The sequence below is a fragment of the Mustela nigripes genome, chromosome 1 (genome assembly GCF_022355385.1).
Source record: "Mustela nigripes isolate SB6536 chromosome 1, MUSNIG.SB6536, whole genome shotgun sequence".
Classification (NCBI taxonomy): domain Eukaryota; kingdom Metazoa; phylum Chordata; class Mammalia; order Carnivora; family Mustelidae; genus Mustela; species Mustela nigripes.
Window position 1 is genome coordinate 52201826 of NC_081557.1, and position 26218 is coordinate 52228043.

At 40.7% G+C, this 26218-nt stretch overlaps 1 protein-coding gene across 1 annotated transcript in view; it reads left to right on the top strand.

The window, feature by feature from the left end:
• Nucleotides 1-11122: 11122 nt before the first annotated feature.
• Nucleotides 11123-26218, top strand: part of ACER3 (alkaline ceramidase 3) — a 175761-nt gene continuing 160665 nt past the window's right edge. Inside the window, exon 1 of the mRNA XM_059411426.1 lies at nucleotides 11123-11351. Within this exon, the coding sequence (XP_059267409.1) occupies nucleotides 11249-11351 (103 nt within the window). The 5' untranslated portion in view covers nucleotides 11123-11248. The remainder of the gene's footprint in view (nucleotides 11352-26218) is intronic.

A 26218-nucleotide genomic window follows, 5' to 3' on the forward strand; every position in this document is an offset into this window, starting at 1 on the left:
TCAACAGACTGAACCCCCAAGGCGCCCCTTTCTTGCCCTTTCAAGTCCTCACAGACTATTTTCTTGCCTAATAATGCTTTCTCTGCCTCTTGCTCTGAAGGACTACCCCCATTCACCCACAGCAGCCAGGTTAATTTTCTGGCCTTTGGGCAGCTGGGAATGCTGGAAACCCAGGAGTAGTCAATCCCCCGTTCTCTTCTCCTGGATCTCTTTCCCCAATATCTCTCCAAATCCTGTTGACTCAACCCCTTAAACATCTGTGAATTTGTCCCCTCCTCTCCGTCACTATTGCTGCTAAACAAATCACTACAAGTCCCTACAGGAACCTTCGTGTGGTCAGTCTTACCCAAGTCAGTCAATCCGTCCCACTCTCTGCAAATTTACCCATGTCTCTCCCTAAAAATTCTTCCTGTCCCTGATGGCATTATCCCTGCAGATCCCTCTCAAGCCTTCTTTCCCACGCTCCAGGTACAGAGAGAAATGGAGCCCAGTGCTGGCCTTCAGCCCTCTGTGCTTCACAGGCCCCTTCTCCTGCATTCCTCAGGGCTAGCATGGCACAATAGTTAAGAACATGGCCCCTGGCACCAGAACTGCCTGGATTTTAGCCTCTGCTCAGCCACTTCTTAGTTGGACGCCCTTGGGTAAAACATTTAATTTCACTGAAGGCGAAAGGTAGCCTTCATCTTTGGGATTGTCAGAAGATTTTAAAAGGTAATACTAAAGACTACTCAGAACAGGGTTGGGACCTGAGCAAATCTTATATAAGTATTAGCTATTATAATTATTACATTTAATTTTGATCCTTGAAAATTGTCTTTTTCTCTTCTTCTGTTATCTAGAATAGTGCAGAAGACATGGTACGACATGGCTTGTGGCTAAGATAAGGGGGCCAGGGAGCAGTGAGGGGAAATGCTGAGAAACTAGGGGCAAAGAAGCTTACTTAGCTCAAGCCAACAAAAATTGGGTTTGGAGGACCTGGTTGACTTGGTCCATTAAGCCATTTGACAGTTGATTTCAGCTCAAGCCTTGTTCTCAGGGTCATGTGTTCAAGCCCTGGGTTAGGCTCCATGCTGGGTGTGGAGCCTTCTTAAGAAACAAACTGACTTTTTGCTCTCTGTGACCCAAATTTCAGCTTAGTTTAGAAAATAGGTCTTATAGGAAAATCAGGCCCAGGTGTTCTCCACCATCTCTCTCGTGCATGGTGAGCAGGATGATGCCCTGAGCTTCACCAAGGGGGTTTCCTCCTTCCTTCTAAGTGACAATAATAGCACAATACTACAAAGTATTTTGATCTCATTTCATTTCCCAGGCACTGTATTTTGCAACCATCTTTTTCACTTAATCCAAACCTGAAGTGGGTACTGTTACTTCCCCATTTTTTTTTAAAGATTTTATTTTTAAGTAATCTGCGTACCCAACATGAGGGTCAAACTCACAACCCCAGGATCAAGAGTCACACACTCCACTGACTGAGCCAGCAAGGTGCCCCTGCTTCCCCATCTTATAGATGGGGAAATTGAGGCTTATAGTGGTTATAGGACTATAATCACAGCTTATTAAGAAGTGAGTTTGGGACATAAGGTTACATTTGCCATGTTCCAGAGCTGGTACTCTTTTTTTTTTTTTTTTTAAAGATTTATTTTAGAGAGACAATTGGAGTGAGTTGGGGGAAGGGCAGAGGGAGAGAAAAATCTTCAAGCAGACTCCCAGCTGAGCATGGAGCTGGCCACAGGGTTGATCCCATGACCCTAAGTTCATGACCTAAGCCAAAACCAAGAGTCAGGACACTTAACAGACTGAGCCACCCAGGCGCCCTCAGAGCTGATATTCTTAACCTCTTCACTGCTATGCCAGATTGCTTCATAAAAGTGGATGTTTTACTTAATCTGAGAAGTACCTGTGGACTTGTTCACATACTAGTTCTGGTACTAGGCCCTGGGAATACAGAGATGCTTATGGGTGATCATTTGTTTCCAGGAACTCCTAGCTGCCTTCTGTGTACAAGATAGTCAACAGGCAGTGAGGCCAAGTATGGGAAATGCACAGGGTGCTGGGGAGCAAGGAAAAGAAAGCATTAACTCTGCCTGAAGAGTGGGACCTGGGGTCCAGGTATGGAGGTGGCAGTTGAGTCTCAAAGTCTAGGATTGAGAGTGATGATTACTCTAGTAATGTTTCTGGAAGCATAAGCATGAGCAGGTGCATAAAAATTTATTCTTTGGGGCACCTAGGTGGCTCCGTGGGTTGAGGCCTCTACCTTTGGCTCAGGTCATGATCTCAGGGTGCTGGGATCGAGCCCTGCATCGGGCTCTCTGCTCAGTGGGGAGCCTGCTTCCCTCTCTCTCTCTGCTTGCCTCTCTGCCTACTTGTGATCTCTGTCTGTCAAATAAATAAATAAAATCTTAAAAAAAATTATTCTTTGATGTTTTGTCCTGTATTTTAAGTGAGAACAAGAAATCCCAAAGGATGTCTGGGTGGCTAAATCACTTACGCATCCAACTCTTGGTTTCAGCTCTCACCTCAGGTCGTGATCTCAGGGTCATGAGATCTAGCCTGGCATTAGGCTCCATGCTCATCAAGGAGTCTGCTTAAGATTTTCTCTCTCCTCCCTCTGCCCTTCCCACCACCCTGCCTCTCTCCCTGTCTCAAATTTAAAAAAAAAAAAGAAAGAAAAGAAAGAAAACTCCCAAATGATTTGTGTTTTGAAACTCTATTGTAATAGGGGCACCTGGTTGGCTCAGTCAGTTAGGTGTCTGCCTTCAGCTCAGGTCATGATCCAAGGGTCCTGGGATTGAGCCCCACATTGGCCTCTCTGCTTGGTGGAGAGTCTGCTTCTCCCTTTCCCTCTGCTGTTTCTGCTGCCTGTGCCCTCGCTCTCTCTCTCTGTCAAATAAATAAATAGATAGACAGATAGATAGATAGATAGATAGATAAAATCTAAAATAAATAAATGAATAAACTCTATTTTAATAAAACATACATATGTATATGTCTTAATAAAACACACACACAAACACAGAAATATGTTTGGTCCATTGTATACCAAAATATTATCACTGCTTATTACTGAATGATGAAATTTCAGATGACTTTTTTTTTTAAAGATTTTATTTATTTATTTGACAGACAGAGATCACAAGTAGGCAGAGAGGCAGGCAGAGAGAGAGAGAGAGGAGGAAGCAGGCTCCCTGCTGAGCAGAGAGCCCGATGTGGGACTCGATTCCGGGACCCTGAGATCATGACCTGAGCCAAAGGCAGAGGCTTAACCCACTGAGCCACCCAGGCACCCCTCAGATGACTTTTTATATATGTATTTTTATTGGTTATATTTTTATATTGTGAAATATAACTTTATTGTGGGAATGTAAATTGGTATAACTACTTCCAAAAGCTATTTGGCATTATCTAATAAATGTGAAAATGTGCAGACTCTTCCATTCACAGGTAATATGCTAAAGAAATTCTTGTGCATGTGTATCAGATGTGTGCAAAGGAGTGTTCAAGGTAGGCTTGGTTACAGTAGCAAAAATGGGTAAATGGATAAATACAGTGTGGCATGGTCATGCGATAGAAGACATATAGAAGACAATCGAAGACATTACAAAAGAGTAAAAATGAAGAAACTACAAGTTTTTTAAAAAAGATTTTTATTTTATTTATTTGACAGAGAGAGAGACAGCAAGAGAGGGAACACAAGCCAGGGGTGGGGAGAAGGAGAAGTAGCTTCTTGCTGAGCAAGGAGCCCAATGTGGGGCTCTATCCCAGGACCCATGGATCATGATCTGAGTCGAAGGCAGATGCTTAACAACAGAGCCACCCAGGTGCCCCAAGAAACTACAAGTTTTATACAACAGCATAGATGAATCTTAAAAGTATATTGTTGAGCAAAAAAAAAAAAAAAAAAAAAAAGTCTAAGAAGAATGCTTACCATATGAGTCTATTTTTATAAAACTCAAAAACATGCAAAATATATACTCAGGGATACATTCATGTGATAAAAGTATACAACGCTAAAAGAATGATACAAAATTCAGGGGGGGCCTTGTGGGGGCAGTCGGTTAAGTGTCCAACTTGTGGTTTCAGCTCGGGCCCTGATCTCAGTGTCATGAGATGGAGCCCTACACTCAGTGCAAAGTCGGCCTGAGATTCTCTCTCCATCTCCTTCTGACCCTCCCCATGCTCTCCCTCTCAAAAATAAATAAATAGATCTTTTAAAAAACAAACAAGGTTCAGGAAGGTGGTTGCTTCTGGAGGGAGAGAAGTAATGAGATTGGAGAAGGATACACAGGACTTAAGGCATCAGTCATGTTCTAGTTCTCAAATAAGTTCTATCTTAATCAGGTTCTTTTTTTTTTTTTAAGATTTCATTTATTTATTTGACAGATATCACAAGTAGGCAGAGAGGCAAGCAGAGAGAGAGAGAGAGAGATTGGAGGAAGCAGGCTCCCCACGGCGCAGAGAGCCCGATGGGGGGCTCGATCCTAGGACCCTGGGATCATGACCTGAGCTGAAGGCAGAGGCTTTAACCCACTGAGCCATCCAGGCGCCCCTCTTAATCAAGTTCTAGCTCATCATTATTCTTTTTTTTTCCCCCCTTAAAGATTATTTATTTATTTATTTGACAGACAGAGATCACAATTAGGCAGAGAGAGAGGAAGGGAAGCAGGCTCCCTGCTGAGCAGAGAGCCCGATTCAGGGCTCTATCCCAGCTGGGATCATGACCTGAGCCGAAGGAAGAGGCTTTAACCCACTGAGCCACCCAGGCGCCCCATCATTATTCTTAATGTATAGTCAGTTATGTATTATTTTTATATGTTATATATTTCATAATAAGTATTTTTATCCATATATTGAAATTTCCCATAATGAACATGAGTACAGTCGGTTATATTAAACAGAAAGATAACAAATGTAATGCCATTTAAAAAACTGTTATGCTCTTGTAGCTTTTCTTACCCTGGCCTCTTTATATTATTCATTCACCACATATTTGCTGAGGACTTACTCTGTCCCAAGCTGTATGTTGGGATACAGTGATGTTACATAGTTCCTATACTCATAGAGCTTACCCTCATGGGGGCTCTTTTGTGTCCCTGTAAAATTCTCAGAGTTTGGCTTTCACGATCAGTATTTTACAGATTCATTAGCAATGTTTGTTAATGTAGCTGTTAAGCACCTTTATTCTGAAGCTAGCTACTTAAATTCAAATCCTGGCTCTGCTACTAACTAGTTACATATATTTAGGCAAGTAACTTAACCTCTTTGTACTTGAATGACCTGAATTCTGAAATGGGAGAGAGAATAGTATCTACTTCATTGCGCTATGTAAAATTTAACTCAGTTAGTATAATATAAAGAACCCAGGACAGGACCTGGCTTGTGGTAAATGTACCATAAATGACACCTATTGTTATTGTTTTTGTTCTTTAAATATTCCTTGAGCAGCAGTTCTGACCAGGCATGTCAGGTCCCATGAGGGACTCATTTTAGTTGGTGATACAGAGACAGAATGAGACTGAGTCTGGAAGATGGATTCTTAAACAGACTACCATGAAATGTGAGAGAAGCTATAGTGGAGGGAAAACCGGGCTGCAGGACCATAGATGAGCCTCCAGCTAGCCTGAGGGGAGGGGCTCTTCCCTCTCAGGGTAGTGTCTCCAAGTGGGTAACATGCTAATATTCTCACATATAGGATCTAGTAAGTGCTGACAGGCTACCACAGATGTGCCTTGCCATAAGAAGCCAAGAGGCAATGTGTACATCATAAAATCACTCAATCTGTAAGCCTACACAGTTGGTTTCTGTGTATCAAATTTTCCTCTGCAGTTAGGAAATGCTGCAACATGTCTCATGTGGAAAAAATGGCTTACAGCTTGGATTTCTTTTGTCTTGGGAATTAGTGAAAAGGGTTTTCACTAGGAATCTAGTTGAAAGCTCCCAAAATTTGGGTTCTCTATTTGTTAGCTGAAAAACAAATACAGGGATTGGAAATAACATAAATATTCATTAATAAGGGAATAGTAACATGGATATATGATGCTTAAGTATATTGTGGTATATCTATAATATCGAATATGATATAATTATTAATATGTTTATAAGGAATTTTTTATGGCATGAGAAATGCTTATGAAATATGAAATAGAAAGGCAATATTCTAGCATGTAAAAAAATCCATAGATAAAATGCTGGATAAAAACATACTTACATGTTAACAATGGTTACTGCTAGTTGGTGGGATTATGAATGATTTCCTTTATTTTTTTCAGAGTTTTCTAAACTTTCCAATATAGGAATATATTACTTTCTTTAACAACACAGCTTTATTGGAGTACCTGGCTGGCTTAGTTGGTTAAATGTCTGACATCAGCTTGGGTAACGATCTCAGGGTCCTGGGACTGAGCCCAATGTCGGGCTCTCTACTCAGTAGGGAGTCTGCCTCTCCCTCTGCCTCTGCATCCCATCCCATGCTCACCCATGTGCGTGCTCTCTCTCTCATATAAAATCTAAAAAAAAAAAAAAAAACCATCCTAATTAAGATATAATTAATCTACTATACTGTTCAGCATTTAGAATAATCACTGTATTCAAAAGTATACGATTTGGGGGCACCTGGCTGGCTCAGTCGGTGGAACATGAGACTCTTAATCTCAGGGTTGAGTTTGAGCCCCATGTTTGGTATAGAGACTACTTTAAAAAATAAAAAATCTTAAAAAAAATAAAGCAGGGGTGCCTGGGTGGCTCAGTGGGTTGGAGCCTCTGCCTTCGGCTCGGGTCATGATCCCAGGGTCCTGGGATGGAGCCCCACGTCGGGCTCTCTGCTCCACAGGGAGCCTGCTTCCTCCCCTGTCTCTCTCTGCCTGCCTCTCTGCCTACTTGTGATTTCTCTCTCTCTGTCAAATAAATAAAATCTTTAAAAAAAATAAAGCATACAATTTTCTTTTATTTTTTTGCATATTCAGAGTTGTGCAACCACTACCATATCTAATTTTAGAACACTTCATTGTCCCAGAAGAAACCTTGTACATATTAGCGATCACTTTCCATTCCCTGCTTCAGCCAACCACTGATTTACTTTTTATCTACTTTACTTACTGTCTAAAGATTTGCCTATTCTGGATGTTTCATACAAATATGTACCCTTTTGTGTTTGGCTTCTTTGATGTAGCATAATGTTTTCAAGGATCATTGATATTGAATCAAGCATCCGTATTTCATTTCTTCTTATTGTCAAATAACAGTCCATTGCACGGATAGTCTATATTTTATTAATCCATTCATCAGTTTCCACTCTTTGGCTCCCATGAATAAAGCTGTTATGAGGGGCACCTGGGTGGCTCAGTGGGTTAAGCCGCTGCCTTCGGCTCAGGTCATGATCTCAGGGTCCTGGAATCGAGTCCCGCATCGGGCTCTCTGCTCAGCTGGGAGCCTGCTTCCCTCTCTCTCTCTCTCTCTCTCTCTCTCTGCCTGCCTCTCTGCCTACTTGTGATCTCTGTCAAATTAAAAAAAAAAAAAAGCTGTTATGAACATTCTTTTTTTTTTTTAAGATTTTTATTTATTTATTTGAGAGAGAGACAGTGAGAGAGAGCATGAGAGGCGAGAAGGTCAGAGGGAGAAGCAGACTCTCCATGGAGCTGGGAGCCTGTTCCGGAACTCGATCCCGGGACTCCGGGACCGTGACCTGAGCCGAAGGCAGTTGCTCAACCAACTGAGCCACCCAGGCGCCCCGTGTTATGAACATTCTTGTACAGTATTGTATGGCCAAGTTTTCAAATTCCTTGGCATACAGCTAAGAGTAGAATTGTTAGGTCCTACAGTAACTCTGACTGAGTATTCTGAAGAAGTACCGGACTGTTTCCCAAAGTGGTCATATCATTTTACATACCATCAGTGCATGAGGATTCAAATTTTCTCTGTCTTTGGTAATATTTTTATTGTTTTTCTGATTATAGTCACCCTAGTGTATGTGAAGTAGAATCTCATCGTGGTTTTGATTTGCATTTGTCCAATGGCAAACATGAGCATCTTTTCATGTGATTATTGGCATTTCTCTTCCTTGGAGGAATGTCTAGCCATATGCTTTGCCCATTTTTAATTTTTTTTGTGTTTTTATGAAGTTGTAAAAGGTCTATATATTCTGAATACAAGTCTCTTGTCAAATATATCATTTATAAATATTTCTTCCCCTTTTTGAGTTGTCTTTCCACTTTCTGGATGGTATTACTTGTAATTTTGATGAAGCCTTATTTACCTATTTTTTCTATCGCAGCTTGTGTTTTTGTTATTTTATATAAGAAATCACTATGTAACCCAAGGTTACAAAAATTTACTTTTATGTAAACTAAGAGTTCTATAGTTTTAGCGTTTACACGTAACTCTATGATCCATTTTGAGTTAATTTAGTTTACTGTGGCAGGAAGGAGTCTAATTTCATTCTTTTGCATATGGATATCCGTTGTCACAGCACCATTTATCGAAAAGGCTATTTTTTTTTCCTATTGAATTGTCTTAGCATCCTTTTTGGAAATCAACTGACCAAAAACTTACGGGTTTGTGTCTGGACTCTTCATTCTATTCCTATTAATCTACATGTTTATCCTTATGCCAGTATTACACTCCCTCGATTAGTATAGACTTTTAGTACTGAAATTGGGAAGTGTCAGTCCTCCAGCTTTGATCTTTTTCAAGATGGTTTTGGCTTTTTAAGGTCCCTTACATTTCCATGCATTGTTTTTATACTTGGGAAAATTTTCTTAGAAAGAGAGAAAGATAAACCTTGCTGATGGTACTATGGAATCCATTTTGTTTTCTGAGAGTGATACTACGGCAGTGCACCTGTTTTCTTGGTCAGGTGAATTTTTCTTTCCTAAATTTTGTCCTGGCTGTGGTAGACTTTTTTTTTCCCACTGTTGATGAAAATGTGATGAAATGTGCAAGGTATTGAATTAGTCAAGACTTCATCTCCTGCCTTCAGTCACTTGGCTGAGTCAGGGTTCTTTCCACAACACCCTCAGTTTTGTTTTTTTTTTTAATTTTTATTTATTTGACAGAGAGAGTAGGAGAAGGAGAAGCAGACTCCAGGCTGAAAAGGGAGCCAGATGCAGGGTTTGATCCCAGGACCCCAGGATCATGACCAGAGCTGAAGGCAGCCGCCTAATCAACTGAGTCACCCAGGTGCCCCACAACACCCTAATTTTTTATTTAGTCCAAGCAAAATAGTATCATACTCTATTTTTGTGGTCTCTATGCTGCTTTTATTGTAATTTTGTCAGCAAATCCCGTTTTGTTTTGTTTTGTTTTTTTGTTTTTTGTTTAAGATTTTCCAAGTAAATTCTACACCTAGCATATGGGGCTTGAACTCACAATCCCAGGATCAGGAGTCACGTGCTCTACTGACTGAGCCAGCCAGGTTCTCCAATGCTAGCAAATCACTTTTGAGTATGTATTTCTGCATGTTCACTTTGAAAATATAAATAGATGTGTTCATTTATAAGTTATATATACAATTATTATACATATTAAAAGCATACGCAAAACATTTTAGAGGCTGAGATTTTAAAAATTCTTAGAAATAGAAGTTGTCCCACAACTTCTGTTCCTCTTGGATCTTTACTATTCATTTCAGCGTGTTCCAGCACCCAGCCTAGGGCCAGATAAATAGCAGAAGTTCAATGTCTGCTGTTCCAAAGAAAATCTTCACTGCCTCTATTCCTAGGTTCTGCACCCTGAAAGTAAAGGTTTTCCATCTATCATGTGCTAGGGTCACTTTGGCCAGAGGCTGTGGACGCATCTCCCTTTGTTTTCTCTTTTACTTGTGATTGCATTTTATCTGACTAGTTCCTTTAGAAAACAGCAATTGTATCATCCTTAACTATGATCTTCATTTCAAACTGCATGGTCAGGCATGTCCTGGGTGCCTAGACCATAAAGAATGATCAGCAAGCTTTCTTATCCAGATGTATCACTGGAGGGTATGAACAAAGGGCAAGGGAGCTCTTGGGAGTGACAATTAGGAAGTGATTCAGGAAGCTGGATTTTTTTTTTTTTTTAAGATTTTATTTATTTTTGAGAGAGAGAGAGAGAGAGAGAGAGAGCATAACCAGGGGAGCTGCAGGCAGAAGCAGACTTCCCGCTGGGCAATGGGGGATCATGACCCCAGTCTGAGGCAAACAGGCTCAATCATCTGAGAGCCACCCAGGCACCCAGGAAGCTGGATTTTAAAGGGCCAGGGGGAGTTAGCCAAATAGAGAAGAGAGGAAGGCAGTCCCAGCTGAACAGCAGGGCCAAATGCTGAGGTGGGAATAGACCCAGCACATTCTGAGCTAGGGAAGAATTTGAGTAATTGAGCGCAAGGGACCGGAAAGGTTGCGTTTGTGTTTTTAAAAGATCCCTCCAGCAGCGCTGTGTAGTGTTAGAGTCTTGAGGCTGGAAGTAGGGGAGGCTGTTAGTGCCTGGAGAGTAGGGCAACAATATTATAGGTAGCCTGTGGAAACCTCCGGCATTGGAAGCCGAAAATGAACCAGCTCAGCTTTAGGGCTTTGGCTGCATTTCTTTATTGGATCTCAACACCCCTCTTTTTTTTTTTTTTTTTTTTTTTTGCTACAGGGTTGTGGCCCATTCCCTTTGTTCCCGAGAGACACTTACCTCTACCTTTATCAGAAAATCACTGTTTATTTCCTACAGTTCCCGGGGGGCTGGGAGAGATCTGTTTCCGGGCTCCACTTGAGGCTTGCCCTCCAAGGAAATACTGAGGTGCATCTCTACACAGGTTTTATCAAGCCAGGGCTTGTGGAAGGTTTCAACCCACTCCGCCCCCGTTAAAAATCAAACCACACGCGCACAGACACAGGGATAAAGGCTCAAACACGTCCAGACAGAGAAACGCCTCAGGGTTATCAAGGAGCCCCTAACCTATAGCCAGGGGCGTGTCTGGGTGGGACAGGGAGCCCGGGAACCGTCGCCCCCGCGTCCAGAGCACAGCCCCGCCCTGGGAAGAAGGGGGCGGAGGAAAACCTCAGCGCCCTTGGGGTGGGCGGGGCGGCGGCCCGGCGCGGGCGGCCTGGCGGCGCCGGTGGGCGGAGTCTCCCCGCCGGGTACTGCCGCTGACGGCGCCGGCCCCGCCCCTCGGGGGAGGGCGTGCGGGCGGCTAGTGCGGTGAGCGCGCGAGAAGGGCCCGAGCCGGCCTGGGAGCCTCCGGAGCCGAGCGCAGCGAGCGGCGAGCGCTTGGGTGGCGGCAGCGGCAGCGTGCGCGATGGCTCCGGCCGCGGACCGCGAGGGCTACTGGGGTCCCACGACGTCCACGCTGGACTGGTGCGAGGAGAACTACGCGGTGACCTGGTACATCGCCGAGTTCTGTGAGTGCGGGTGCCAGCGCCCGGGCCTGAGGCGGGAGGCAGGGAGGGAGGGAGGGCGCCGGTCTGAGGGGAGACGCCGCGTGAGGAAGGCGGAGGGCGGACCTGGCCGCCTGGGGAGGCACCAGGCCTGGCCGGGGAGGTGGAGTGGGGAGCCCTGGCCTGGGGGCAGGAATGGGAGCGCTGCTGAAAGGGGAGCGGACGGGGGAATCAGTGTGTCGGCTGAAGGGTGCCGGGGTCTGGACGGTTTGGGGGCGTTGAGTTTGGGGGAGTGGAAGAGAAGGGGGGAGCCTCCGCTGGACGTGAGGGGAGGCCTGAGGGGTAGGGCTGGGGTGAGAATTCCTGGCGGAGTGGAGGAATGGGGCAGGCTGGGGCGGCCTGAGCGGAGGTTGGGAGAGTGGGCACTGCTCGTTATAATGAGGGCCCGGGACACCTGCTCCTACTGTTGCTGCCACCACCTTCGGCCTAAGGGCACAGGAGAAAGGAACAGGTCCTAGCTTAGTCTTACCCCAACCGTGAAGAGTCCCAGGTTTTTCCATTCCTCTTCGTCTATTCTCTTTGGACCTCTTCGGTCCACGCCAGGGAAGGTGCCAGGCTCTCAAGAACACGAGGGACCAAGACCCTGCGCCACTCTGCCTCCTTTAAGACCACCTAAGGCTTAAGGTTCATCTGAAGACACTAATTCCATTGCTTGCATCTTCTGAGGACTTGGGGAACATCCTCCTCCAGCTGCTGCTCCTGACAGGCCCCAGTTGCCCCCGGGGGTGGGGTAGAGGGGTAGGGATGGTGTGTGTGTGTGTGTGTGTGTGTGTGTGTGTGTGTGTTTCGCCAGATTTTATTCCACTAGGCTAGCGGAGCACAGGAAAAATCTGCCACTTTTTAAAATGCAGTTAACTTTGGTTAAGTTTTGAGAGCACAGTGTTTTTGAGAGCACAGTGTTTGATCTTTCTTCTGGTACCTATCTGCTTCTGGCAAAGTACAGAGCATTTTTTGGGCTATTTCTTCTTTTAATTGGATCCACTTTGTAAAGACACTAAGCAACTCTTCTTTGCTAACCTACTCTTTGTTGGGTCCTTTCCTCAGGCATTTGTTTGGCTTTCTAGGAAAGAGGCAAGAGTTTCCTGCTAGCTGATGCTACCTCATTCTCTTCACAATAATTGACTAAATTTAAAAAAACAAACAGAAACAAACCCGAACTCTTTGTAGTGTTCAAGACTTTAAACCATTCCTTTTAAACCATGATTTAGGTTGAGAGCCATTTATCCAGAACTACTGGTTTAAAGTAATAATTTTTATGTAGTGATGGAAGTATAAGGGCAAAGGGATCATTTGTAGTGTAATTACTTGGCAGCCCATGTGTTGGCAAGGAAGCGCTTTACCAGTTTGATGTTAGGTCATGTTGGCAAACCCATACGTGGTCCTGAGAAGGTCCATGAGAAGAAGAGACTTGAAACCATGCTTTCTGAACTGGAAATGTGTAACATGGAAAAGAGAAACTCAAGGGTCTTCAAATTTTGGATGGGCTGTCATGCAGAGCAGTTTAACTTTATTTCTCTAGAATGTGGAATTAGAGTGTATGGATGGAAACTAACTGTAGAGGAGAGATTTTGCTTCAAAATAAGGAAACTTTTACAAATGTCTTTTTTTTTTTTTCTTTAAATATTTTATTTATTTATTTGACAGAGAGAAATCACAAGTAGATGGAGAGGCAGGCAGAGAGAGACAGAGGGAAGCAGGCTCCCTGCAGAGCAGAGAGCCCCATGCGGGGCTCGATCCCAGGACCCTGAGATCATGACCTGAGCCGAAGGCAGCGGCTTAACCCACTGAGCCACCCAGGCGCCCCAAAATAAGGAAACTTTTAAACCGAAGAATAATAGGATGGATTCAGGAGACATAGAGGTTCCTGAAAGTGTTGAAACAGACATTGCTCAACTAACTCACATGATTATTTTATGGAGAATTAATTGTTTAGTAAAGAAAAGGGGTTGGCTTTAGTTGTCCTTTAGGTCCTTTGCATATTTATGGGTGGATATAGGTAATAATGGCTCTTAGTTTAGAACCAAGGATTAGAATCAAGAGAAAACTGACAGTTAAGTCATGTGAGCTATGAGAGTGCAAGATACTTCTGTTCTGCCAGATAGCTCTGAGAAATGGGAAATGGCTTTTGGTCTTACCGTTCTCAGAGGAGGAAACTGAGCAGACTGCAGGGAGGGTTTTGACATAGGAATCGGGGTACAAGAAGAGGGTAAGTGAATGTTGGTTGTTGTTTGCACGTGTACCTTTGGAGAAAATTATTGGGAGGAAGTTGAGGTCAAGTCTTCTTACCTAGGAGGCAGTGGGTATCTATCATATTTTGGAGTATGAGAACTTGATCTTTGAAAAATATGCTGGTTAATAATGGTGTGTTTAAAACAAATGTAGTTTTGGGTGCCTGGGTGGCTTGGTTGGAGAGTCTGCCTTCAACTCAGGTCATGATCCAGGGTCCTCAGGGAGTCTGCTTCTCCCTCTCTCCTCTGCTCATGCTTTCTTTCACATTATATCACTCTCTCTCAAATAAATACATAAATTCTTTTTTTTAAAGATTTATTTATTTATTTGAAAGAGAGAGAGAGAGAGAAAGATATATCACAAGTAGGCAGAGAGGCACGCAGAGAGAGGGGGGAAATAGGTTCCCTGCTGAGCAGAGAGCCTGATGCTGGGCTCGATCCCAGGACCCTGAGACTGACTTCAGCTGAAGGCAGAGGCTTAACCTACTGAGCCACCCAGGCACCCGATAAATTCTTAAATAAAAAAAAACCCAAATGGGATGGGGTATTGGGTGAGCCTGGTAGTGGGTATTAAAGAGGGCACGTATTGCATAGAGCACTGGGTATGGTGCATAAACAATGAATCTTGAAACACTGGAAAAATAAAATAAAATAATAAAAAAAAAAGTATAGTTTTATCATTGTTATATTTACAGTAATGATACAAATATTAAAGATAAGAATGGAGATAATAGGCATATCTAAGTGCTTACTATATACCGCACTTTAATAAGCACTTCATCTATCTTCTCTCATTCTTTTTTTTTCTTTTAAAGATTTATTTATTATTTTAGAGAGCAAAAGCAAAAGAGAGAGTGGGTGAGCACTCACTTGCATGTGGGGTGGGGGGGGCAAAGGGAAAGGGAGAGAGAGAATCTTAAGTAGACTCTCTGTTGAGCTTGGCTTGGGGGGTGCTCAGTCTCATACCCTGAGATCATGACCTAAGCTGAAATCAGATCAAGAGTCTGTAGCTCAACCTACTGGGCCACTCAGGTTCCCCTCTTTAATTTTTTCAACCTAATGTTGCAAAATGTGGTGTAGAGATAGTATTCAAGTTGAGGTCTGATTCTAAAGGCATTTTCATTTTGTCCCTGTATGTAAGGGATGATGATAGGTGAAATAGTATACTATTGCAAAGGATAAATTGAATAATTATTCAAGAGTCCTATCTTTTAGCATTAGGCTGTGTGTATTTTGAATAATAAAAAAATGAGTTTCTGGAATTGCGTGTTCAGAAGTGGCAGCAGTTCTGAGTCACTGAAATACCTGAAAATTTGCCTTTTTATTTTTTAATATCATCCAAGGTCAGTTCAAAGTCTTCTTCCTTTTCTTCTTCCTCTTCTCTTTTTTTTCCAAATTCCTTTTTTGCTTGAGCTCATTGTAAGGACAGGGGAAAAGGTAGAGTTTTTTTCTTAATTACAATTGCGAAATAATATATCCCTTGGTGTGGCAGAAGTTATAGGTACAGGCAGTCCTCACTCTTTATGGTAGTGACATGCAACTTAAAACCTGGCCAAGTAGTCTTTTGTTTTTTGTTTTTTGGTTTTTTAAAAAAGATTTTATTTATTTATTTGACAGAGAGAGATCATAGTAGGAGAGAGGAAGGGAAGAGATCACAGAGAGAGAGGAAGGGATGCAGGCCCCCTGCTGAGCAGAGAGCCCAATGTGGGACTCGATCCCAGGACCCCGAGATCATGACCTGAGCCGAAGGCAGCGGCTTAACCCACTGAGCCACCCAGGCGCCCCTTGTTTTTTGTTTTTAAGATTTTATTTATGATGGAGAGAGAGAGGGAGAGAGGGAACACAAGCACGGGGGAGCTGGAGAGGGAGAAGCAGGCACCCCGCTGAGCAGGGAGCTGGATATGGGGCTTGAGCCGGAGACAGATGCTTAAGAGCTGAGCCATCCAGGTGCCCCCTGGCAAAGTAGTCTTAATAATCAATGGGAAAAGTTACAGTTGTTCTGAGAACTTTAAAATTTTTTGTCAAACACCATAAACCCTCTTATTATTGGTTATAAATTAGAGAAATGAAAAAAAAAAGCAAAACTATTATTTATTACTCTGTAATTTAAAACATTAAAAACACTGATAATTAAAATGTGTTATTTCTTTGTACAAAAACTTACCAAAAGTAGTTTGAACAGTGCTGGCTTTCTTGTCATGTAACAAGTGATGTGGAATGAGTGATTTTTCTATGCCTTAATGAATTGTCATTCTCCTTTCTAAGTTTGGTTCAGCTTCAACATTGTACTCTTTGCACTTTCAATATTGTGAAATATCTCTGAGAGTTCTTCTAATGCAGAGTTTTTTACTGGCATCATTTCTTCTGGTCCCTCTTCATCCTTTTCTTACAACCACTTTTTTCATTTATGTTGATTAGTTTGCCTTTAAGTTAGTCTGGCTGTTTATCTAGAGTCCCTCAGATGGCAGCAATCAACATCATCGTTGTCACCTATTTCTTTGATAACTGTTTATGTGTGATTGGAATTTTACTTCCAATATTATCACTTTTTGTTTCTTTGCTACACTTTCATCATTGTTGGCTATTTCCATTTTTTGCTTATTCATTTTTGTAAAATGTCACATACTTTCATTACCAGGAGACAAGGAGGCAACTCAGCTACACACTTGGCTGTCTGTACATGAATTGAATAACAAAGTGCAGTGAATAATCACTAACAGTTTTTGCCTTAATTTTTTGAAAATATTTTATTTACTAATTTATTTTGAGAGAGAATGCACCTGCAAGGGGGGGAGGGAGGGGCAAAGGGAGAGGGAGAGAATCACAAGCAGACTCTCCACTGACCACGGAGCCTGATGCAGGATTCGATCTCACAACCTGTAGATCATGATCTGAGCCGAAATTCCGAGTTGGATGCTGAACTGACTGTACCATCAAGGAGCCCTTCAAACCACTTTCCAGACTTAGATCTATAGTTAGTCATTAGAGCTTAGTAATGCTTGAAGGCAAAGAGCATTTTGAAGTCTCATCTTGGCTTAGTATTTACCTGTGTTGTCCAAGATATTAACTAGGAAGAATTTTCATTTGGTGGTACATATTGGAAGAAATGATAGATTTTTTTTTTTAATGGAACAGTAATTGGTATATGGGTAAATAAGAAGAATGAATACCTCAAATGGTAATTTGGGGAACTTTACAAAGCTAGAATACATAGAATAGTGAACATTTAAATGAAAGTCTTGGGATGGCTGGAAGGCACAGTTGCTTAAGCATCTGTCTTCAGCATGAGTTATGATCCCAGGGATCATGGGATTGAATCCAGCATCTGGCTCCTTGCTAAGTGGGGAGCCTGCTTCTCCCTCTACCTGTCTCTCTCCCTGACAAATAGATAAAATCATTAGAGAAAATAAATGAAAGTCTTGCCCAGTGCATTATTAGCTCTCGTTAAATTTTTAAGTTGTTCCTTTGATTTTGGGTTTACCCTATTCCTTTGCCAACTGTTTCTCTCTTAGTGGGAAAAAAAAAACCTGACCGGGAGAGTTTTAGGTAGTGCAAAAGAGCATTTTAAAAGAAGTGGAGGCATGGAGAAACATTTTAAGTCTGGCAAAATGATAGAGCCCAAAAGAGACAGCAGAAGCATTAAACAGTGATACAAAAGTCCTACATATATACTGTGGGAAAAGTTTATGGTATAATGACTCGGAGCCAGGATCAAGATCCTATCTGAACTTCGCTCACTTGAATGTTGTGACTCTGGGCAAATCACTTAGTCATTGTTTGTATCGGCTTATTTTCTATAACACGAGAATAATGATATCTGAGAGGGTTAGGAGAATTAAATGGCATGGTATGTGTTAAAGTACACAGTCAGGTGAAGTGCCTGGCCAATACAAGGTGCTCAATAAATATTAGTTGAATTGGAATCTAGTCAAAATAAGTCTAAAAAGAAAATCATACTGTGTTATAGTTGTGGCCTCCTCATCTGTAATGGTTAGTTTTATGTGTAAACTCGGCTAGGCTATCATATCCACTAATTTTTTTTTTTTTAAGATTTTATTTATTTATTTGACAGAGATCACAAGTAGGCAGAGAGGCAGGCAGAGAGAGGAGGAAGCAGGCTCCCTGCTGAGCAGAGAGCCCGATGCGGGACTCGATCCCAGCACCCCAAGATCATGACCTGAGCCGAAGGCAGCGGCTTAACCCACCGAGCCACCCAGGTGCCCCCATATCCACTAATTTAATTAGATACTAATCTAGGTGTTTATGTGAAGGTATTTTATAAATGTTGTCAACATCTACAGTCAGTTGATTTTAAGTAAAGATTATTCTCAGTGATGTGGGTGGGCCACATCCAGTCAGTTGAAAGGTTAAACTTTTGGGGGGGAGGTTTCTTCCTTGACTTACTTGACTCCTCACTTTGGCGGACCTTTCCTCTCTTCTCTTTTCCTCCCTTTCATCCTTTTTTTCATTTGTTTGCATATATTGAAAATATACCAGAATTTGTAGATGTTTTCAGTGGGATTGCTTTTGCACATGATGTTCCCTTGTCATTTGTAGCTACCTTCTCTCAGTGGATACCTCCTTAAACCTTGAGTGATTACTCCTTACAGGGTTGGATGCTTCTCTTTCCCTTGGAGGACTTTAAAAAAAAAACTTTTTTTTTTTAAAAGATCTTATTTATTTGACAGAGAGAGAGAGAGAGAGATCACAAGTAGGCAGAGAGGCAGGCAGAGAGAGTAGGGGAAGCAGGCTCCCTGCTGAGCAGAGAGCCCAATGTGGGGCTTGATCCCAGGACCCTGAGATCATGACCTGAGCCGAAGGCAGAGGCTTAAACCACTGAGCCACCCAGGTGCCCCTAAAAAAAAAAGACTTCTTTAAAGAAAATTATTCATTTGATAGAGAGCCTGCATGTGTGCGAGAGGAGGAAGGAGCAGAGGGAGAGGGATAAGCAGACTCTCTACTGATCCTGGAGCCTGACGTGGGGCTCGATCTCACAACCCTGAGATCATGACCTGAGCGGAAATCAGGTGTCAGACACTTAACAGACTGAGCCACTCAGGTACCCCTCCCTTCGAGGACTTTTTATTAACTGAAGTATAAAGGCCAAATTCTAACATGGCATGAAAACTCCTTTTTTTTTTTTTTTAATGAATATTTTCACAACAGTCAAGAATTTTGTAGTGAAAATCTGTTGCCTAGATTCTATTTTAACATTTTATTATGCTTGTTTTATACTTTTTTTTTTTAAGGTTTTATTTATTTGACAGAGCACAAGCAGGGAGAGCAGCAGGCAGAGGGAGAGGGAGAGGGAGAGGCAGGACTCTGGGATCATGACTTGAGCCAAAGGCAGCTGCTTAACTGACTGAGCCACTGAGGCACCTCATGCTTGTTTTAGTGCATATCTGTCCATTTACCCATTCTTCTGTCAATTCACTTTATTTTTGATACATTTCAAAGTAAATTACAGACATTTATACACTTTCCCCTAAATCCTTTAACATGCCTATTACCAGTTCAATTCTTTTTTTTTTTTTTTAAGATTTTTATCTATTTATTAGAGAGAGAGCATGAGAGAGACAGTGGGCATGGGCGGGGGAGGGAAAGGGAGAGGGAGAAGCAGACTCCCTGCTGAGCAGGGACCCTGATACAGACTTGATCACAGGACCCTGGGATTATGACCTGAGCCGAAGGCAGACGCTTAACTGACTGAGCCACCCAGGTACCCTTAAAGATCAATTATTTGTGGGTTTTCTTTGGATGTAAAATTTATATTTGATGTTATGCACAAGTTTTATGGTATATTTGCTGAATTTTAACAAGTGCATACATTTATGTAACCAAAACCTTTATTAGAATATGGAACTTTACTATCAAGGACGAAAGTTCCTCATGCCTCTTCTCTGTTAATCCTCACCTCCACCTTCCCCTTCTCTCTAGGGCAGCCACTGTTCTGATTTTCCTCCCCCGCACCATAGATTAGATATACCTGTTCTGAACGGAATATAAGTGGAATCATGCAGTATTTACTGTTTGGTATAAGACTTCCTTCATTCACTGTATGGTTTTTGAGATTTCACCAATGTTGTTGCAAGTTTTGGTAGTCCCTTTTTATTGCTAAGTGGTATTCCATTATATGAATATTCCATAGTCTATCAGTTTTCCTATTGCCGAACACCTGGCTTTTTTCAGGTTTTGGCAATTATAAATAAAGCTACTATGAACATTCTTGCACCAGCTGTCTTGTGGAAATATATTTTCATTCTTTTTTTTTTAATATTTTCATTCTTATAGGTAAATAGTCAGGATTAGAATAACTGGGTCAGAGGGTTAATTTTGTGTTCAATTTTATTAGAAACTGCCAGATCTTTACTCAAAGTGGTTTTACATAGTGTTTTACATTCACAGCATTTCATCCACTTCCTCACTAACATTTGGTGTGTCTTCAATTTTCACCATTTTCTTAGTTATGTAGTTTTTTAACTCATTGTGGGATCTGGTATATTCTAAACTCTTTAGTCTTTGTTCCTCCCTTTTCCTATAATTCCTACTTTCCTTGAATATACTGTACTCTTGCCAAAACATTGTTTATGTATTATGTTTATATTTTGGTGCACTTTTCATTGTTTGTGTTCTTCCCATGAGAGATAATAGTAAATCGTTTTTTTTAAAGCCATGAAGTTTGGGAGGTGGCTTATTATTCAGCAACAAGTAACTGAAATAGCGTCTAAAGTTGAGTTTTTTTTTTTTTTTTAAAGATTTTACTTATTTATTTGACAGAGATCACAAGTAGGCAGAGAGGCAGGCAGAAAGAGAGAGGAGGAAGCAGGCTCCCTGCTGAGCTGAGACCCCGATGTGGGGCTTGATCCCAGGACCCTGGGATCATGACCTGAACCTAAGGCAGAGGCTTTAACCCACTGAGCCACCCAGGCACCCCTAAAGTTGAGTTTTGAGCAATTTTGATTTCCTGTTGTGTAAACTCAGAGTATGCCAAATCACACCATACATTTTATTCTTAGAGGATGAAACTTTAAAAATAATAATAAAGTTTAATATAAGCCCTCTCTTTGAAAATTTCAGAGAATTTTTATAAGCATCATTTTATTTGTCCCTATAATGCACTCATAAGACTCAAAAGAGGCGTTTTTACCCTGTGAAAATAACTAAGTTCTTTAAGGTTGAAATAATTCAGTTGCATGACTGGAAAAATTTTTGATGCATTATAGGTGTGGACTCTATCTTAAAGTTCTTTAACTTTTCAGAGCAAGCTGCTTTTAACAGCAAGAGGAAAGACTGAATGGACTCAAAATAGAACTCTTAACATTGCACTTGTTAAAATTTTGTTACTGCTGTAAAAACTGTCTTATGGTTGGAATTCATTCATTTCTACAAAACAATAAGGAGACGGTCTAGGTAAGATAGTCTTTGCAAATGAAATATTACAGTTTGAGGCTATTTTACCTGCTGGGTAGCAATTCCGCCCCACCCCCACCCCCTTTTTAAAGTAGACAGGAGGACAGTCTGGTTTTGTTGTCTGATATCCATTTGATCCCTGGAGTTCCTTTAGTTCGTTTTGCCAATTGGATGTTCAGTGTTCTTTTACTACTCTAGAAATATCCAACTTAGGTTAAGTGTCTCAGTTAAGTGTCTGCCTTTGGCTCAGTTCACGCACAATCCTGGGGTCCTGGGATTGTGCCCTGCATTTCCCATTTCAGGCTCCCTGCTCAGCAGGGAGTTTGCTTCTCCCTCTCCCTCTCCCTCTCCCCTGCTTGTTTTCTCTCTCTCTGTCTCTGTCAAATAAATAAAATCTTAAAAAAAAAAAAAAAAAAGAAAAAGAAAGAAACGTCCAACTTAAAGCTTGACAATCAAAGAGAATTATGACCTTGATAAAGGAGGACTGTTCTTTTTTAAAGAGCATTCATTAAATAAACATTTAGCCGCCCCCTCTGTGCCTTTCCTTCATCCTATTTCTTCCTTTTTCTCCAGAGATAATCACTATCCTTAGTTTATTGTTTATCATTTCCTAGCTTTGTACCATATGCATTTCTAAAAATACACTGTTTAGGTTTCCTTATTTTATAGTCTATATAAGTGGAATTGTACTGTGTATGTGTGTGTTTATTCTTCAACTTGCTTTTCTCAATTATGTATCATCCTTGTTCCCAAGAATGATCTCTGTTGATGGGTTTAGATATAGTTCATTTATTTTTACTGTTTAGAATTCTACTGTATGAATATGTTGATTTATCCATTCTTCAGTTTTTGGATGTTTTTTGTTTTCAGGTTTTGGCTATTACAAATAATGTTTTAAACTTTTTGTACATGTTCTAGTATACACAAATTAAGAGTTCTTGTATATATTGACAAGTATAATGGTTAGATTGTAGGGCATGCCCAAATTCAACTTTTACTTTTAGAAGATCAGAAGTTCTTATGTTTTTTTGTCTCATAACCTCTTTTATACATTTGAAAAATTTTTGAGGACCCTGAAGAGCTCTGTGAGTTAAATCTTTTGGTATTTACTATATTAGAAGTTAAAACTAAAAAGATTTAAAAGACTCTCTCTGGCAAATAAATAAATAAAATCTTAAAAAAAAATAGTTTTTTCATTTTCTTTTTCTACCCGGAAGTAGAAATACTGGATTTTATGGCATTTCTATTTTTAATTTTTGGAGGAACTATCATACAGTTTTCTGTAGAGGCTGCATCAATTTACATTCCTACCAGGAATGTGAGGGTTCCCTTTTCTCTGTATCTTTACCAACATTTGTTATTTCTTGTCTTTCTGATATTAGCCATGCTGACTGGTATGAGGTGATAATCTCATTGTTTTGATTTGAATTTTTCTGATGGTTAGTGATGTTGAGAGTCTTTTCATGCATCTGTTGGCCATTTGGATGTCTTGTGGAGAAATGTCTATTCAGGTCTTCTTCCCATTTTTTAATTGGATTGTTTGGGGTTCTTTGGATTGAGTTGAGTGAGTTTTTAAATATATTTTGGATATTAACCCCTTATCAGATACATCTTTTGCAAATATCTTCTTTCATTATTAGGTTGCCTTTTCATTTTGTTGATGGTTTCCTTTGCTGTGCAAAAAAACTATACATAATTACAGTGTATGATTTGCTAAATTTTGACAGATGTACTCCTGTGAACCCGTTACCACAACCAAAATTTGAATATACTCATCATCCTAAAGAGTTTTCTTGTGCACCTTTGTTGCTTCATTGGTTGCTTCAGGTAGGAGAGTAAATATGGTCCTTATTACTCTGTCTTAGGTAGACGTGTAAATCCTGTTTACAGCCTATATTTCTTGTTACTGCCTTCTGTAAGAAGTCTTCCTTAATTATTTGGTAAACGGGCTGTGTAGGTATCTTCATAAAATTGCTCTACCAACTGTGAGACTAGTACAAAGCCATGTGTACCATCAGTAAATGGTTTGCTTCTTTAAGAGATTGGACAAAAATAATGGCACTAATTCTAAAAATGACGTGAAATTTAAGTTGTATATTGAATTTCTGCTTTAAAATCTATTTTGTTCCTTTTGCCTGGCCTGTTTTTTACCCAGGCTTTTTTTTTTTTTTTTTTTTACACTGTCAGCTACTATGTGCCCTTATGTTTAAGGTATTTATCCTATAAAGCAGATAACTGTTTCTTTTATTGTTAAAATTCAGTCTTATTTTCTTGCTTTCTGTGACTACTGATATATTTTTATTTCTATCCTTTTTAAAAAAAAAGATATTTATTTATTTGACAGAGAGCAAGAGAGAGCACAAGCAGGGAGAGCAGCAGGCAAAAGGAGTGAGAGAGGCAGGCTCCCTGCTGAGCAGGGATGTGGGGCTCAATCCCAGGACCTTGGGATCATGACTTAAGCTAAAGGCAGATACCCAACCAACTGAACCACTTGGGCATCCCATATTTCCACCCTTTTTTATAATGCTTTTTATTCTATATCTATATTTCTTGCCTTCTTTTGGCAGTGATAGGTTTTTAAAAATTTCTTTCTCCCCTCTATGGTTTGGAAGCTACTCCTTTGTTCTAGTTCTGGTGTTTATTTAAGTATTTTTTAAATATATGTTTGACTTAAAGTCTGAATTTATTTCTTCTCTCATTTTAGGTAATTGAAAGAAGCAACTTTAACTTTGTGTATACTCCTCCTAACTTACATGTCATTTATTTATTTATTTGCCAGAGATAGAACAAGAGAGAGTGAGTGCATCTTGTTCAGTATGTAGTTCTACCTTGGATTAATCTTTGCTGCATAACAAATTTCTACTTATGTAATGGCTTAAAGTAACACATATTTATAGTTTCATATTTTCTATGGGTTAGGAGTGTGGGCCTGGCCTAGCTGGGTCATTTGTTTAGAGATTCACAAGGCTGCAATCAAGGTGTTGGTGGGGGCTGTGGTCTCATCTGAAGCTTGAAAAGGGAAGCCTTTACTAGCAGAATTTGGTTCCTGGTGGTTGTTGGATTGAGGCTTCGGTTTCTTGCTGGCTTTTGGATGGAGGCTACTCTTAGCTCCTGGAATCTGCCCTTGGTTCCTTGTTACATGAAACCTCCAGAATAGGCAGCTCAACAATGTGGCAACTTGCTTTTTCAATGCCAGCAAGGGAGTAAGAGACTCCAGCAAGATGGGAGCTGCAATCCCACATAATACTATCACATACATATAATTATGTATATCTCATCATCTTGCTATATTCTCTTGGTTAGAAGCAAGCCATTAATTCTGCCTACATACAGAGGGAGGGGGTTACACAAGGGCTTGCATACTAGGAGGTAAGGATTCTGGTGGCCACTTTATTAATTAATTAAATTATTTATTTGAGAGAGAGAGAGCGAGCAGGTAAGGGGGGCATGATGGGGAAGGGCAGAGGAAAAGTCTCAACCAGATTCCTCACTGAGCTTAGAGCCCCCCAGGGGGCTGAATTCCATGCCCCCAAGATTAGGACCTGAGTTGAAACCAAGAGTTGGACACCCAACTGACTGTACCACCCAGGTGCCCTATTTATTTAAAAAAAGTTTTTTTTTTTTAATTTCTTATATAGAGAGAGTGTATACAAGTGCGGTGAGGGGCAGAGGGTGAAGGGGAGGGAGAGGGACAAGCTAACTCTGGCTGTGTGCAGAGTGGCTGCTCTGTTGGATCCCATGGCCCCCTGAGATCAAGACCTGAGCCCAAAGAAAGTTGCTGGTTAACTGACTGAGCCACCCCAGCGCCCCCTGGTGGCCACTTTAGAATATGCCTGTCACAAACCTTGTGTTTCTACTTCCAGAGGAGGTAATTGTTTTTATTGTTTTATTTGTTTACTGTTTTAAACTAGATCACTATGGAACAACTTTTTTACTGTTTTCTGTGCTACTGGGTGGTTGCTTTTCTGTTTCATTTAACTACTGAGTAGGTAGTCCCTCAAGCATTTCATGTAGATGATCTCAGATCCAGTTCCCATCCTTCCATGGTCCAGTGCCTTATCTCTTATTCCTTTGTGAGCATTTGAAATTCTACTTTCTATGATAATGAGACAGCCAATTCACTGCCCTACCTCCTACCTCCTTCTCTTTGTAGAACAGTCATACTTATTTTCTTGGTTCTTAGTTTTTCCCTCTGGGAATTACCTTTAGTCTTTTGGGAGTTGAATTGTGCATTGAAAAATATATTATTAAACTTTATCCAGCGTGTATAGGTGTTTGTAAGAGGATTTTTGGGGTGTCTGCCATATTGCTTAATAGCTATTTCTTTATTTTAGCTAACGATTTATACATTTCAAAACTAGAAATACTATTAACTAAATAAAAATTTGTGCTTACAGATATATAAGGTAAGAACTTCCGATAGTGAGTATTGGCACATGTGCAATATAGAGTTGAGAAGTATAATGGATAAAGACTTTCACAAACTGGCCATTGATGACTTTTCTGATGTAATCTCTTGCCTTTCTAAACACTTGTATTTTATACTTCAGCAATATAATTCAGCTTTTATTTCCTCAAGCACAGAATGCAGCTTCATAGTTTCCTGTGTTTGCATACATTTTTCTTTCCGATCTGGAATGTCCTGCTTTATCTCTCTCATCTCTCTTTACTTGGTTAATTCAGTCTTTTAAATTTTTTTCTTTCACATTCATTTTTTCTCTTTAGCATTTTTCATTTCTAAAGGCTTTCTTTTTTAAATCTACCTGACAATTTCTGATAGCTTTTTAGTTTTTGGGTTTTTTTTTTTTTTTTTTTGCTTTTATTTCCTTAAACATATCAAACATTTAATATCTTATATCCATTAATCCAATATCTTTCATCTTTGTTTCTGTTGCTTGTTTTGCTGTTCTTCTTTTATGGCTGCGTGCTTCCTTATGTGCTCTTATGATTTTTTTTTGCGCTCTTATGATTTTTGATGATTTCATTTTTCTGTAGACTTGGGAGGTCTTTGAGACCATGTAAAGTCAATAAAAGGAGGGGCCCTAGGATCTTGTTCATTGCTGTATCCCAGGGTTTGTTACAGTGTTTACTATATGAGACTTTCAGCAAATATTTATTGAATGAATGATGTGTATATGTTTTACAGAGTATTGTAATTATAAATATATCTATATTCTCCACCATATTGATAAT